At 36.2% G+C, this 16,919-nt stretch overlaps 1 protein-coding gene across 3 annotated transcripts in view; it reads left to right on the top strand.

The window, feature by feature from the left end:
* Nucleotides 1–1,691: 1,691 nt before the first annotated feature.
* Nucleotides 1,692–16,919, top strand: part of LOC127547566 (zinc finger protein 883-like) — a 29,064-nt gene continuing 13,836 nt past the window's right edge. The window contains exons 1-4 of one of the 3 annotated variants that reach the window (XM_051974460.1): nucleotides 1,692–1,968; nucleotides 2,466–2,539; nucleotides 10,214–10,340; nucleotides 10,903–10,998. In XM_051974460.1, the coding sequence (XP_051830420.1) occupies nucleotides 2,507–2,539; nucleotides 10,214–10,340; nucleotides 10,903–10,998 (256 nt within the window). In that variant the 5' untranslated portion in view covers nucleotides 1,692–1,968; nucleotides 2,466–2,506. Of the gene's footprint in view, nucleotides 2,540–10,213; nucleotides 10,341–10,507; nucleotides 10,999–16,919 lie in introns of those variants that run through there. The other 2 variants (XM_051974461.1, XM_051974459.1) reach the window with 2 other exon arrangements.

Genomic DNA, 16,919 nt, shown 5'->3' with positions numbered 1-16,919 from the left:
CCTGTGTAAACACTGAGAAGTTGCTGCTAGCAATTTTTTTTTTCTGATGCAGTCTTGTTCTCTCCCCAGCTTAGGCAGTATTTGAATCTAGATGGAGTGTTTTTCATTTATCTCTTTACTTTCATCTGATTAAATGTGGCTTGATGTTCTCAGCTGCTAAAGCTTGTGTCCTTTGGTTTACTGTACAGAATTTAGATCTGTATTCTTTAGAGACCAAAAAATAAAACAAAACCCCCAAACCTATTTAATATCCCTCTTGCACATAACAGTCTTTGAATTACACCTATTATTACTGCCTTAAGTCTACTTTTATTAGAATAAACATCGTACTTTTTGAACTGAAGCTTCACTATATAAAAATGAAATTCTGTCAGACTCTGTTGTCCAATCTGTACATGAACAGGACTCCTGGCCATGTCCCTTTGGATAATCTCCACTTTTAAATTCTTCCAAAAATGTGAAGTCCAAGCATACTTTGACCAAGGTCACTATAGCCTCTCTCATCCCTCATTCTGGGCAGCACAAGATTGAACTAGGTTGTTTTGCCATATTGCATTCTTCTGTAGATCTGGAGTAGCCCCTAATTTTTCTTACATGACCTGCAAGCTGCTTCCCTTCCTGTCCTTGTACTTGTGCAAGTTCATACTTTGAACTCATGTATTAAACTTAACATTTACACTATTATTAAATTTCAGCATTTGGGTTTAGTTAAGCCCCTTCCAGCTTGCTGTCATCTGGTAAACATTTTATCAATGGATGCCTTTATCTAAGTCCAAGATGGACATAGCCAGGGACAAGATCCCCGGAAGCTCTCCATTAACAACTTTCTAATTGGTCAATAATGGTTTCTTTTGTATCTTAATCTTTCAGGCAATTTCAGATCCATCTAACTATGTTCTGTTTATAACTGAACCCTCTTCATTTTGTCCACAAGGATGGCATAAAGTAAGCTATATCTATTGCATTTCTTTGACCTACCATTCCTACCAAAAAGGAAAAATGAGATTAGTCTCATATGACCTTTAAAAATTGAAGCCTTTTCTTTTTATGTCAGTTATTTCTGGATGAGAGAAACTATATTTTCCTTCCCCCACTTTTATAAAAAAAGAAAAACATAAAACTAAACAGCTGAGATTTGACAGCATATGCAGCATTCTGACCTATAATCTCTCCTCTCTCTTCATAGAAGAGGCATTTTCTTTATCTGTCCATCCCTTTGGGGCCAAGATTGGTCGTATTTAATCTACAATTAAATCTGTCTTTTACTGTTATTTTTATAAGTCATTATATCTATTCTCCTGGTCCTGTTTTCCTTCTCCTTCAGTTCATACAACTCTTCATGTTTCTTTTAATTCTTCGTATTTGTCATTCTGTACTATAAAATGATAATATGCTACTTTCATTTACCATTGTTTAAAAAACAATACCCTTTTCTAGTACCCACTTAGTTTCTAACTCTTTGCTGCTGCAAAAAGTTCTGATAAGAACATTTTCCCACATATTGAACCTTTGTGTTTTTGATCTTCTGGATGGTAGTAAGGTTGTTGAGTCAGAGGGTAAGGACAATTTGTTTACTTGCATAATTTCAAATTGAAATCCAAAATAATTAGACCATTACCCACTAGCTCCTCTACCATTGATTGTTACCACCTTTTGTAATCTTGCTGATTTATATGGTGTGACCTGAAACCTTGGAGTTGTTTTGATTTGTTTTTCTTTCATTATTAGTCATTTGGATTATTAATAATTTGTAGTTCTTTTGAAACTCTTGGTCCCTTTTGACTTTTTTCAAAGAATGACTGTCATTATGTGTTTGTTTCAGGTATCTTTATTTTAGAAATAAGACATTTATTATGATATTCCAGAGTATTTCAAAAATCATGGGCAGAAGCTCAGCGATCACAACAGCAAATTCTTCAGGAGTTTGGGAAGTAGTTCCTCTAAGCCTTATAATTTAAACTGATAAAGGTAAATGGGTATTATTTTCATATTTTTGTGGGCTTTGAACTCCTTATTAGCCATTTTCTTCCCTCTCTCCCCCCATCCAGTCTTTCTCTGAAGGTTTCATCAAATTAACTTTGCACATATCCTCCCAGATATGGAGGAGTTTGGAAATATATTTCTTAATTTGGAGAAGAAATTACTGAGCCTTAGAGAACTTGCTCTGCATACTCAGTATCATGCAGTTCTCAGGTAGAAATCCTATGAATTTATTCCCTGTCTTCTCTGTCATCTTAGGGTATCCTGCACTAATATCCATGACCCACCCTCCTGAATCTACGAAAGTATGGATTCTGGATAGGGTTGACTTCTCCCCTGAAAAAGATCTAAGTAAACTTACACCTATATTGGGGATCTTGGGACTTGGCATCGTCCACCCTGACAAGTGTAGAATCTGGAAGGGAAGATAGGACTGGTATTCTTCATAACTTTTTTCCCTACTCTGTCCATTCTGGCTTCTTAAGATTCTGGCTTTTTCCAAGAAGGAAGAACTGAAGAAAAGAAGATGACTTCTGAATTCCTGACAGCCTGGTCTCAGGTGAGTCATTATTTCATCTCTTGCCTGAAATGCTATCTCATTTCTAAAAATATGGGTGCCTTTCCTGTGATGACCACGTATTTAAAATCAGCCAGAGTCAGGAATTCAGGTTGAGGGAAAAATCTTCCATCATTATTCTTTTTGGGATTGCGATAGCAATATGGGCAGCTGCGACAGGAAGCCAGCTAGCAGAGGTGAAGGGGGATTGCTGGTGGGTCGGAGGTGAAAGGGGGTCACGATAGCAATGCAAACAGCTGGGTCAAGAAACCAGGCAGCAGTCTCTCTTTCCGCTTCCCTTTCCACTCCCCTGCCTCCACTCACCAAAATTGTCATTTTCTATACAACACATCAGGGCTTGCACAAAGAGTGGGTGGGAGCCATTCTTTCTCCAAGCATATATATTAATAGAGTATGGTCCAATTACTATTTAGCCTCATGTGCTTGGGATCTCAGTGCATCAACTCGAGCCTCAGCTTTCCTTCCCTTTTTTCTCAGTTTCTCTCTTCCATCAAAGGTCCCAAACAAATTTTTTTCCCCCAAAAATGTCTCTAGCCATCCTTATGGACAATGTAGGGTTTCTAGTATTAATATCATGCAGTCAACCATAAGCTTTGAGTATCATTAGACATTCCATTAGGGTATGAAGATACAAAATCAAAAATCAAATAGTCCCTCTCCTCAAGGAATTAACATTCTATTGGGAGAGTCAGCATGTACATATATAAGTATAAATGAGAACTATATACAATTTTAAAATGTGATAGTATAATACACCTTAAAGATGTAGAAGTGACTTTGAGTTCTCCAAAGCTATACCACAAGTCCTTTCAGCTTTTGCCATCCTAGAAAAACTTCTCATATAACCCCAGCAACAGACTGAGGCTTTTTTTCTGAGGTTCATCTAGCCTAAATATAGGGAACTACAACCCAAAGGAAGTAGCCTCCTGGGAGTAAAGTGTGAGGTTTGGGTCCTGAAACTAAGAGAAGTACAAAATGGTCCCCAGTTCTCTTCACCCTCTATTCCTTCTGCTTGTGTAGTGATAGGGACATAGAAGCAAAAAAGGGCATAAGGTGCTAATAATCACTTTTAAAACCAACAACTTTAATTTTTAAAAACATATTTAAAGTTTTGAATTTCAAATTCTATCCCTCTTTTCCTCCTTCCTTCTCCCTTCCCTGACACATGTGCAATTATGTAAAACATTTCCATATTAATCATTTTGTAGACTCAAATAAAAGATTTGAATAAAAGAAAAAATGAAAATAGAAAGCAAAAAATAATATGGTTTAGTCTGTAATCAAACAGTATCAGTTCTTTCTCTGAAGTCAAATAATATGCAAGTATACAAATATCATTTATCTTTTGGGAATTGTTTTGGATCACTGCTTTGCTGAGAATAGCTAAGCCATTCACAATCCTTCATTAAACAATATTGCTGTTACTGTATACAAGGTTCTCCTGGTTTACTTCACTCAACATCAGTTCATGTAAGTCTTTCCAAGTTTTTCTGAAGTCATCCTGCTTGTCATTTCTTAAGCACAATAATATTTCACTATAATCATATGTCACATATACTACAGCTTGTTTAGCCATTCCCTAATTGATAGACGTCCCTTTAATTTCCAATTCTTAGCCACTACAAAAAGAGCTGTTATAAATATTTTTGTAGAAATAGATCCTTATCTTTAGGATATAGACCTAGCAGTGATATTAATGGGTCAGAGCATGCAATTATACAACCCCTTGGGCATATTTCTAAATTGCTCTCCAGAACAGTTGGATCATAACTCTACTGACATTAAAATAATAAACTTTATTTTGAATATTGATACTCTAAATGTGAGATCTGTGAGATGGATTGTGGCACATCTTGCTGTAGTGTTGACATTCTTGATATAAATGAAACCAGAAGGAAAAAAGAAATGGAAGGATGACAAAGAAGAAAGACAATCTTTACCCTCAAGGAATTTGCACTCAAAATGAGAGAATACAGCATCAGTAAGCGAATGGTGACAGTATTTTAATCTGCAAAATTATTTGGATTGGGAGAGGGACAGAGGAGTGGCTTTTTTAGCAGTAATGATTGAGCTGATTTATTTATGCATCTGATCTAGGAATTGGAGCAGGGCACTTGGGTAATGGCAGGAGGCTGATAAGATGGCCAGTGGGATGAAGTGCTGGAGGCCACCAATCAGGACGCTGGGGACCCAGCATTATAGTTTCAGAGGTGCAGTTATTAAGTCCTTCAGGGCTTGGGTTTTGTTTAGGGTGGCAAGACAGCTCTGGAGAAGGAGGCCAGGAAATAATGAAAAGATAGAGAAATTCAACAAAGAACTTGATAAGATGCTTTAAATTAAAGCAGGATCTTACTCAGCTCCATGGCAATTCTATATCAAGGTGTGGACCAAGGTGAGGATGGGGAAAAATATGTGGGAAAGTATATTCTGGAAGGAATGAGAGAGGCCAAAATCTTAAGAGCTTTTGAGGGAAATTTATTTAGTATTTTTCCCAGTTACATGTAAAAACAATTTTTAACATTCATTTTAAAAACTTTGAGTTCCAAAGTTTTCCTCTCTTCCTCCCCTCATTGAGAAGGCAAGCAATTCAATATGGGTTATACATGGATAGTGTCATGTTGTGAAATAAAACAGATTTTTTTTAACTCTCAAGAAAAATAAAAGCAATTTTTAAAAAGTATGGTTCAATTTGTGTTCAGACACCATCAGTTCTACCTTTGTAGGTGAATAGCATTTTTCATCATAAGACCTTCAGAATTGTCTTGGATCATTCTGTTGCTGAGAATAGCTAAATCAGTTACAGCTGGTCATCTTAGAGTTTGCTGTTCTTTTGTACACAGTACATTTCACTCTGCATCAGCTCATGGAAATCTTTCCAGCTTTTTCTGAGAACATCCTGTTCATAATTTCTTTTTGTTTTTTTTTTTTCTTTCTTTCTTTTTTTTTTTTTCCTGAGGCAATTGGGACTAAGTGACTTGCCCAGGGTCATATAGCTAGAAAGTGTTGTGTCTGAGGTCAGATTTGAACTCAGGTGCTCCCTGACTTCAGGCTGGTGGTCTATCCACTGCGCCACCTAACTGCCCCTCTGTTCATAATTTTTAATAGCACAATAATATTCCATCATAAATATATAGCACAGTTTGTTTAGCCATTCCCCAGTTAATGGGCATCTCTGGTGTTTCCAATTCTTTGCCCCCAAAAAGAGCTGCTATAGATATTTTTTGCACATATATGCCCTTTCCCTTTTTGTTTTTTATCTCTTTTGGCCTATAGACCTAGTAGTGATATTGCTAGGTCAAAGGGTTCACATGATTTTATAGCTCTTGGGGCATAAGGCCAACTTGCTCTACCAAATGGTTCAGTCAGTTCACAACTTCACCAACAGTGCATTACTGCAAGACTTACTGTTTTAAGAAAAGACCCATGTCTTTTTTATTGTGAGATCTTCCTTTGTGGAAAAAAAAGATTACTAGGCTCTGGACATAGCAAGCACCAAATAACTTTGTGGAAAAAAAATAGATTATTCTTTATAACACATGAAGCAGCATTGGTGCAGTAGAAGAGGCAGTGATTCTAGAGTTAGAAGACCTAGATTCAAATCCTACCTTGAGGATGATGAGTCACTGCTGCCTCAGTTTCCTCAACTGTAAAGTGAGGGAGTTGGCCTCTGAAGTCCCTTCTGGCTCTAGATCCAGGATCTTTTGAAAAGATTTATTTTTGATTTGAAAGCTACCTCTGATTCCACTGTGCTGTACAATCAGAACATGGGACTTGTCACACTTAAGATCAGAATGAATAAAAAGCAAGACAAGAGGATGGTAAGGGTAAAACACATCTTAAAACTGAAACAGCTTTTCCCCGTACAGATAAATGGACAATAGAAGTGACATTGTCACAGTGAGAAGTCACAGGTATCCTGGAGAGGACCTTAGTTTTTTAACATATAGAAGGGGGAAAGATGATCCTAAAGGATTTGGGTTTAGCTTACAAATATGTTTGTAGAATTATTTTAAAAATATGATAGACATTTCTGAGCAGTATTATAAAATAAAGCAGGAGTGGATACAGTAACATTAGTTAAGGAGTATTTGGTAAGACCACAAGCTAAGCAAAGTCATCCCAAAGGCATTTAAAGATGAAAACACATAAAAGAATAATGGAAAAGGTTTACAAACACCCTCCTAAGAGTCTACTAGTCTATCAAGGATTTCAGAACCTCTGTTCTTGGCCACTAACATCAGACTTCTGGGTGTGCCTAAGGAAAGCCAGAAGTAGTACTAGTGAAAACAAAGGTGGGAAAAGCAGTCAGAACGAGTTTGACTTCACGTATCAATTGGATTCATGCAGAAGTAACACAGTTGTGAGGACATAAAGGAATTAAGAGACAAGCTACGTGACAGAGAGGAGGATACCAATAATATGTAGAAAAATCTCTTACATTATTAATGCTCAAAAAAGGCAACTGAGGAAACATTACTACCGACCTCTGCTTTGTGTTCCACATAAACAAAATACTTTATCAAGTCTGTCATTCAACAGACATTTAAGTACTTGCCATCTGTGCAGTGCTAGGGATTCAGAGACAAAAGTGAAAGGTTTCTTTCTTTCAGGGAGCACACATTCCAGTAGGGGATACAGCATGTATACCTGCATGTATGTGTACAGCATGGACACTTCTTTACCATTTTATGATTGACTGAAACACATATAGAATATAAATTCCCCCAGTTCTTATTGCCTGTCAATTATGAAAAAACATTTGGTCTGTAGAACAAACACTTCCTACAGCTTAAACACAAGCAGCAACCCTCTGACCTTGACCATTAGGCAACACGTGGAACAGGGAGAGGAATGTACCTCAAAAAAGGAGATGTAGAGTCTAACATGAAAAGGGATTTCCTTTCCTCCCTCCCAGACCCCGTGGGATATCCTGGGAAGAATAGAGGATGGGGGCCTCTTTTCTCCATCTTTCCTGTCAAAGCTATCTTCCTTTTCCCTGCTTGAGCTGGGCAGTATTCTCCCCTCCCCCACTCCCATCTCTACCTGTGTGGGAAGGAACCCAGAATCCCATTCCACTTTGATCCTAAAGCTCGTTCTCTGTTTCCCAATGTGCTGGACCAATCCTCCTCAGGCTCCCCACCTGTAGAGTGGACATGGCTGCTAACACAGCTTAAATGAACTAGGAATTACCAAGTATAATTCTGATACGTTGCCATGTGTAGATTCCAACATATCAATCCCTAATGTTGCCTACTATAGGAGGGAGTAGAAAATAAAGCCAGCTAGTCCAGACTTATATCTACAGCGACTTTTATTTATATAGTAGTGATTCAGGCAAAAGCATTTTGTCAGTGGGTAACTTTTTGCATTTTAGAAAAATGCATATATAGTAAGGAAGCAGTGACATATAGGAATGTGCTTCATAAAAGAATAGTGCATCCAATGGGCCACTGAGACCTTTTTGTAGAATGGAATAGGAGGAACACAGGGTGTACCTTAGGTTACTTTGTTTCTCACCCACTATGATAAGCACCAAAAAATGACAGATATAATATACTGTGCTTTTAAGTTTCTTCCACTCTGGAGACAAGATGGAATAGACTATACTGGATATGAATTTAAGAAGCACTTGGTTTTCTTTTTTTTTTTTTCCTATTTTTTTTTATTATAGCTTTTTATTGACAAACCATATGCATGGATAATTTTTCAACATTATCCCTTGCAAAACCTTGTGTTCCAACTTTTCCCTCTTTCCTTTCACTCCCTCCCCTAGATGGCAGGTAGCCCCATATATGTTAAATATGTTAAAGTATAAAGCACTTGGTTTTCAGAACAACTTATAAAATAACAACATTATTTAAAGACAAACAATTTTGAAAGATTTGTTTTATTTTGGAAAAAAAAACTGATTGGCACAGTGACTAATGACAATTCCAGAGGACTAATGATAAAACATACTCCTAATAGAAAGGTAATAAGAGACATATGGACAGGGCTGATACTGGAATTTGTTTTTGCTTGATAATACATATTTCTAAGAGAGGTTTTGTTTTATTTTTTACTTTCTCAGTAGGGGAGGGAGAGAGAGAAAGGGGAGAATGTGGATCTGAAAATAAAATTTAATTAGAAAAATGTTTTTAAGGTACTGGTTTTTGAATCTCACCTCTAACACATTAACTAAATTTAATCCATGATGAGTTATCTAGGAATTAGCAACATAATACAACAATTCTAACAGAAAGAATAAAATTTCATCTTAAAATATCGTTAAACCTTTGTGTAATGAGACCTATGATTGGATTATCACTAGGAAAAGATATAATTTATTCAAAAGATGTAAGATGATAAAGGGGTGGTAAGGGAATAGTGTTGTATATTAAAAAAGATCATCGCATGGAGAAATTTAAGAACCATAAGTTTTGGTAGGAGCAATATATTAACACTTTTTTCCATGCAAGTTATACTAATTTTTCTTTGAAAGATATTGTGATCATTCTTAAGTCTTGGTTAGCTCAAGGGACCAAAGTCTTAGGCTGCTGAAATTACTGATGGTAACCTGAGTAGAAAATTGCCAGCAGGAACTTCAGAGTAGTTGCTGGGTTGATGAATTATAGTAGGAAACTCAGATTTCCTTTAGTATAATCAACTCAAGATGTCCTCAGTGCCTCTTTATATTGAATATCCTTCTTCTAAGCATATGGCTCTTTGTTAAATGCTGAATGACCTTCAAGTGACTAATTTTATTCCTTTAGGTAGTACTTTATATAAGTCTTTTCCATAACCGGGAGGTTGCTCCCCAGAGATTTTCTGCATTTTGTAGTTATTTGGAACTATTACTACTTCTTGGATTTGGTTCCAGTATCAGAATAAGACTATCAGGGTATTAATAGGCCTGAGTCAGCCTTAGTATTGCATATGGTAGAGTACACTGGGTCAAGGTAAACAAAATCAGACATTGGGACAATGTTGCCATTGAAATATTTTACAGGATACAGTGAATTACAATTTAATTCTTTATAAGATAAGTATCAAATTTCTTCAAGGGGGAATTCTGTTCTTTATCTAATAGAGGGGAACTGATTGCCAGGTTAGAAATGATAGGATTACCTGATTCTAATTTTTTCCCTATTGTGTAATGATCATTACTACCTGCCTCCAGCCTACCATTACCATACTTTTCCAGATCACCACGTGCTAATGAGATTTGTAGATTCCTAAAAGTAAAATAAGTAACAGCTTGTGGAGAATAAGTCATCTGTTCAGATGACAAAGCATTTGTATTTTCTCATCCTTTTGTGGTCTTGCTTCTAACAAACACTGCCCAAATTGTGGTTACTAAGACTAGAAAATAATTGATATGTTGAATCTTATTAGAAAGTAGTGCAATTTTTGAAGAATAAAGCACACTTTTTGATACTTGCAGCTCAGAGTGGGAGATAACTCATAAGATTCATCTTAAATTTGAAGGTAAAATTATTTGTTATATAGAGTTTGGCAAGAAGTGAGGTAGAAAGCACGTAGATAGGTAAGTGAAAAACTTTTAACATAATGTATTGCAAACTCTGAATGCTATAAGAATCATTCCCTGTGTGTTGTACCAACTTCACTTCTCCCTTAATGCTCTTCAATGAGCATGAATGTGTTTGGATATTTCAGAAATCACTGACATTCCAGGATGTTGCTGTGGAATTCACCCAGGAGGAATGGGGGTTATTGGAGCCAGCTCAGAAGGACCTATTCAGGGAAGTGATGCTGGAGAATTATGAGAATTTTGTCTCCCTTGGTAAGGCTGGCTTCTTTCTCATGAATCATCTGGCCAGAGAGTTGACTTTATATTCTCATTTCCTAAAGGCCGTTGAAAACCAGAAATGCTTAGCCAAGTTTTGATCTGGTGTGCAAGATATAAATTGTAAATGGATATGATGTGGAAAGATTTCTGAGTCCTTTGGTGTAAACAGTCACAGTATTTCTGCTTCTTCTTTCCAGACAGAAGGTCTTTGTTTCATACAAGTAGAAATCAGCAGCTTTCCTGGGTTGTCCTGTTAGGGCTACAACTTCTCCACTATCTGCATCTCCAGGTCAAAGTTTCTGTGTAGAATCTGGAAAACTAAAACTAGTATCCTAGTTATATCCTCTTAGCACAGAGTGTGTTAAAATGAATGCATTTTCTTTGAACCTGAATCAGATCCTGTCATTTATTTCACATACTTTAAACAGAACACAAAACAGAGTATGCTTCCAAGCTCTTCATAGCACACCCTATTCCCTAAACTTGAAGAGGCGGAGATGGAATTTTGAACTGTCTGTCTGTTTTCACATTTTTCTAATTATTACTCCATGTTCAGGGCTTCCAGTTTCCAAACCAGATGTGACCTCTCACCTGGAAAGAAGGGAAACATTTAGGCTGCCGGAGGGAGAAGTCCCAAGAGGCACTTACCTAGGTAAGTGAATAAAAACCAGGCAGAGGACTGTGACTGTGGATCAGCAGAGAGGGCATTGTCTTGGATATGTTGGACTAGTTCTTTTCCTTAAGGTCCTGTAAACCTCTCAAGAAGGGTTGTGGCTGTCCCTTTTGGGCTCTTTCCTATAACTTTGTCTTTCAGTTCAACAAATGAGTCTCCTGGTCTCCTTTTTTTCATATTTCCCTACATTAACAGAGAAAGAAACTTTTTTTCTTTTCTTTTCTTTACTTTTTTTACCTCATGTGCTAAGGAAAAGCAGCATGATATATTGGGTAGAGTACTAGAATTGTGTTCAATCAGACATTCAATCTGAATTCTCCTTAGACATCCCAAGCATGTGAGTTCATCTGTCTGAGCCTAAGGTTTCACATCTGTAAAATGGGAAGTTTGCAGTTGATGGTTTCAATTGTGTTTTCCAACTCTTAGAACAGTGATCTTAGAGCCCTTTACACCTATACTCTGGATCCTGTTCTTTCTTATCACGTCCCATAATTATTTTCTTGTCTTCCTGTATCTTCAATCCTTCCATTTTTTTTAATTGTAACTTTTTATTGACAGTACATATGCATGAGTAATTTTTTTACAACATTGTCCCTTGCACTCACTTCTGTTCCGACTTTTCCCTTCCCTCCCTCCACCCCCTCCCCTAGATGGCAAGCAGTTTTATACCTGTTACATATGTTATAGTATATCCTAGATACAATATATGTGTGCAGAACCGAACAGTTCTCTTGTTGCACAGGAAAAATTGGATTCAGAAGGTAAAAATAACCTGGGAAGAAAAACAAAAATGCAAACAATTTACATTCATTTCCTAGTGTTCTTTCTTTGGGTGTAGCTGCTTCTATCCATCATTGATCAACTGGAACTGAATTAGATCTTCTCTTTGTCAAAGATAACCACTTCCATCAGAATACATCCTCATACAGTATTGTTGTTCAAGTATATAATCAATCCTTCCATTTTTGAAGATTATTTTTCTTCAGGTCTAAGTAAAGCTGATCTCAATTTTATTCAGCCTTTGCTTGTTCCTACTTCTCATTTTATTTCCCTTCTCATTCTTCTCCATTTACTGCTGACTTCCACAAACATGAGTGATGTCCTTTGTCTCTTGCCTCTCTGCCTTTATTTCTTCTGGTCCCATTCTGCCTTCTGTCCCATCTCTCCATGTAAACTCACCATATTCTTCTGTGATACGATCAGGGGATTACATATTTAAAGCACTTTATAGTTTACAAACTGCTTTCTATCCTGGAAGGTGGGCAGTGAAAATAATAGTATTACCATTGTTTCGAAGAAGACCATGGAAAGATTCATTGAGATTTTGGCTTATCTGTGGTTACTTGCCTAGTAGTAACTCAAGGTCCTCAGTCTCTAAGGGCACCACATATCTTCTTCTATTTACAATATTTGTTCACTTTCCTTTCCCTGAACTGAAATGTATTTTTCAAATCTTCATCACTTTCACCTTTTTCTAGCTGTTCATAACCTTGCCAACCATGACATTTCTTGCTGGTATTTTGGAGGCAATTCTTTGTTGGGCACAAACTGGACTAGATGTACTGTGGTTTCCCTTCCAATTCTGAGGTCTTGTGATAGTCTCTTGTATTCCATTCGGGTTAGACCACATTTGGTCAGCTGTGGGTAGCTTTGTGACTCATAGCTTAGTAGAGAATTAGAAAAGTTGGAACATTATCAGGAAGATGATTAGAATGGTAAGAAGATTGGAGACCATAGGACTGGTTGGAGGAACTAAGTGGTTCCTATTTAGAGGAGCTGGTTGGTTATATTTTCTTATATAAAGAAAACAAGTGTTGTATTTCAACTCCTATCATCTACATTTTTGTGTATATGAAATGCTCCTAATGTCATTTTCATGACAATTCCTATCTTGTGCATCTTAACATTTAAACACTGCTCTGCTTGTGTCCCCTTTAAATTTCCTTTTGCTATCTCTGTAATTGGGATAGATATCTCCTTCTCTGTAAAGGGCTGAAATTCTGAGTTGATGCATTGAGGTCATACAACCAACCACTTAAGGCTAATTACTGATTGAACAATACTGTATAAGCATATGTTGGAAAATGGCCCTTCCCATTATTCTGGGCTGTTTCAGTCTTTTGATATATACAGAGAATTGTGGGAAGGATTAGGGGGTGGAGTGAGACAAGCCAGAGTCATTTTGGTGGTAGATGAAGACAAGGAAATTCCTTTGTCCATCCAATTCACTTCTACCCCTAAAGACCAAAAATAAAGACCAAGGATTTTTGATTATCCTGACTCCAGCCGATTCTAAGGTATCCAGGGTGCTAACATAGTCTTCCCACTTCTTTTATCATCTAATTCATGATATTCATGATTTTATGTGATTTGGAGTTTATTGAAGTTTTTAGTGTGAGATATTGATCTAAAGCAAATTCTGCCATGCTTTTTTTAGTTTTACTAGTAATTTTTCTCAAATGGTTATGATTCAAGTAGTTGATACCCTTAGGTTGATCTTCCTTCCTTCCTTCCTTCTTTCCTTCCTTCCTTCCTTCCTTCCTTCCTTCCTTCCTTCCTTCCTTCCTTCCTTCCTTCCTTCCTTCCTTCCTTGTTCCTTTACTACCTTTCTTCCTTCCTTCCCTCCCTCCTTCCCTACTGATTTCTTTCTTAAATACAAAATAGGAAAAGGAAAAAAAATTGCCATGTGCACATTAAATAAGAGGATTCAAAATATAAATTGCCATCTTAAGAAAGCCTATCTAATAAATAATATATATTATATTCAGAAGCTGTCCATCTTTTCTTTGTTTCCTTGTAGGTCTTCTTTTGTTCTTTGCTATGCACTTTTTACTTTATTTTTTTCCCTTTTCCTTCTCCTCCCTCCTCTAAGAAGACTAATTAAATGCAGATATATATGTATATGTGTGTGTGTATACACACACACACTCATAAATATGTATGTATATATACACATATACACACATTTAAGATGCTTATATATAGGTAGCTATAATCTATAATACATATACATTCATATGAGTCAACTCTGCTATGCTTATTTGTTCTCTGTTTCTCTGAAGGTAAATAACACCTTCCTTTGTAAGACCAAATCTTTTCATATTTTTGTAAATCTGCTAACTCATCATTTTATATATCACAGCAATAGTCTAACCTTAAATAGTCTAAAACAGTAGTGATTAATATGGCTGACATAGAGTGTCATGTCTCTGTTTTTCTCTTTTGAGTAAATCTATTTCAGCTTTAACTTTGAGATTATGATTACTAGACCCTGTGTTATTATTTTTTTTAACTAACATATTCTACTCCTGATCTTTATTTTGTTTGTATATATCTCTTATTTCCTATCCTCCTGATTCTTCTGCTTTATTTTTACTCTCTACCTTGCCCTCCTATTACTTACCTCCCCCAGGAGCTTTCCTTTATCCTCTTCCCTCACCTTTCCTTTTAGCTCCTCCTTTCCCCCCTTCCCCCCATTCCTTCCTCTCATCCTTTTGCTTCTATGTGAACTTAGAAGACTTTTCTAGCCTTCCAGATATATATGTTATTCCCTCTTTATCTCATTTCCGTTAATCTACAGACCTTTCTATGCACCTTCCATCCTATTCTCTCATTTCTTTATAAATTGAGAAGACTTTTATTCCCTTTTAAATGTATATGTTCTTTCTTTAACCCATATCTGATGTGTGTAGGCTTCCCTCTAAAAATCCCTCCCTTATTCTCTCCCTCTTCCTTTTCTTTCTGAATTCAGAAGACATATATATATATATATAATATACATTATAATATATATGTATTTGTGTATGTGTGTATTGTTTCCTCTTTAACTCATTCCAGTAGGGTTCCAGAACTACCAGCCTCCTCCTCCATCTTGTTCTGTTTCAGCTCTTCCTCTTATCTCATTTGTTTAAAATAATTACTCTTTCTACTTTTCCTATAGTTGCTTTTTAGATTCACATCATACTCAGTTCTACCCCACTCTTTTTTGCAAACTACCCAATTACTAATGACAATCTAAGACATATGATTTTCTTTTCTATGGAAAACAAATCAATAATTTATCTTTGATGTTTATCTTATATTTCTCTTAGATCTTATGTGTCAAATTTTCTGTTAAGTTCAGGTTTTTTTAAACAACAAAACCCTGAAAATCTAGCAATTCAATAACTATTCTTTTTTTTCCATTCAGAATTATGCTTTATTTTGCTGGGTATGAAATTTTCAGCCATAACCCTAGTTCTTTTGCTTTTCAATATGTTGTTCCAAGACTATAGTCTTTTCATTGTAGTTGAGTCTAATTGTGGTTACAGCATATTTGAATTGTTTGTTGTTTTTGCTTATGAAGTTTTCTGTATGTTCTTGGGGTTTTGAAATTTGGCAATGATGTCCTGTAGGTTTTCCCCATAGAATCTCTTTCAGGGTGGTGATCAATGGATTTTTTCCAGCTTCTTTCCTCTTTTGTTGTACTACTTCAGGACAGTCTTCTTTTAATTATTTCTTAAATTACTGTATTAAGATTCTTTTTATTTTTTATTGTAGCTTTCCAATAGTCGAATTATTCTTATGTTTTCTTTTCTTAATCTGTTCTCTAGATCTGTTATTTTTTTTATGAAATGCCTCACATTCACATTCTCATTTTTTATAATTTGTTACACTATTTCTTGTTTTTTTTTATAATTTTGCTGACTTCTTCTTGCCCAATTCTAGTTTTGAAGGAGTCGTTTTCTTCCTTAAAATTCTGGATCTTCTTTTCTAGTTAGTGGACTTTCTTTTCATAATCTTCTTGTTTTTCTTGGATTGTTTTTTTTTTTTTAACTTTTTCCTCAATCTCTCTCATTTGATTTTTAGTCTTTTTTTGAGATCTTCTGTGAATTCTTTTTAGTAGCCATTTAACATTATTCTTTGGGATAAGAGAGGGTTTTTGTTTCAGTATTCTTTTCTGCAGAGGAACTTCAGTCTTCTCTATTCCTATAATGACTTTCTATGGTTGGGTTCTTTCTCCTTTGCCTGCGCGCGCGCTCTCTCTCTCTCTCTCTCTCTCTCTCTCTCTCTCTCTTTCTCTCTCTTTTTGTCTTAAATAATAACAGCTTGTAATTGTAATCATCTCTAGTACTAGAGGATGGGGGATAATGTGTCTGATCTCAGTTCCCCCTTCTGGCCAGGAACAGAAACTAAGAATTCCATCCTCTGGTGAGAATCCACAGCCAGCAGCATCTCTGTCTCACTGCTTCTGCATTTACAAGGCATTTGCAAGTTACTTCTCATCCAAGGTCAGATCTTTATACCACAGCTGGTCCTTGTATCCCTGCTCAGCAGAGATTCCTTCAATCTTTGCCCATTCTCTGCATTGTCCAGAAGATGAAAATTTCTGTGACCAGGGCTTCCTAACCCAGCTGGCCCCAGGGTTTGCTGATTGCTATTTCAGCAGAACTAATCTAGAGATACTTACACTTCACTTGGGGTCAAACTTCCATCCTTGGATTTTTCTTTGAATATTCTTCAGTTGTCCCAAGAGGATCACTATTCTGTCCCAACTTTTCTTTATTTTTAAGAAAAAAGCCCGAGGTGGTATTTTGTCTTGTTTATAGGGAAAATCTAGAAAGTTTGCAATTTTTTGACCTTTCCAGAACCCTCTCTTTATCCTTAGGTTTTTCAAACACAATACTGTCATATTGATTGCTTCTGGGCCTTATAAAAATGTTCTCTTACATTGAAAAACTTTAATATTTTTTAACTAGTACCATGTAGTTTTAGTGATTACTGCTTTATAAGATAGTTTGAGATCTGATATAGAAAATTTTCCTTATTTCTCACTTTGTATTTCTTTTAGATTATTGGATTTTTCTTCAATTTTTTTTATTAGTTGGTCAAGTTTTATAAAGTGACCCATTGATACTTAG

This window comes from Antechinus flavipes, chromosome 2 (assembly GCF_016432865.1).
Source record: "Antechinus flavipes isolate AdamAnt ecotype Samford, QLD, Australia chromosome 2, AdamAnt_v2, whole genome shotgun sequence".
Classification (NCBI taxonomy): domain Eukaryota; kingdom Metazoa; phylum Chordata; class Mammalia; order Dasyuromorphia; family Dasyuridae; genus Antechinus; species Antechinus flavipes.
The sequence above is the reverse complement of the archived record's forward strand: the minus strand, read 5'-3'. Positions and strand labels throughout refer to the sequence as shown.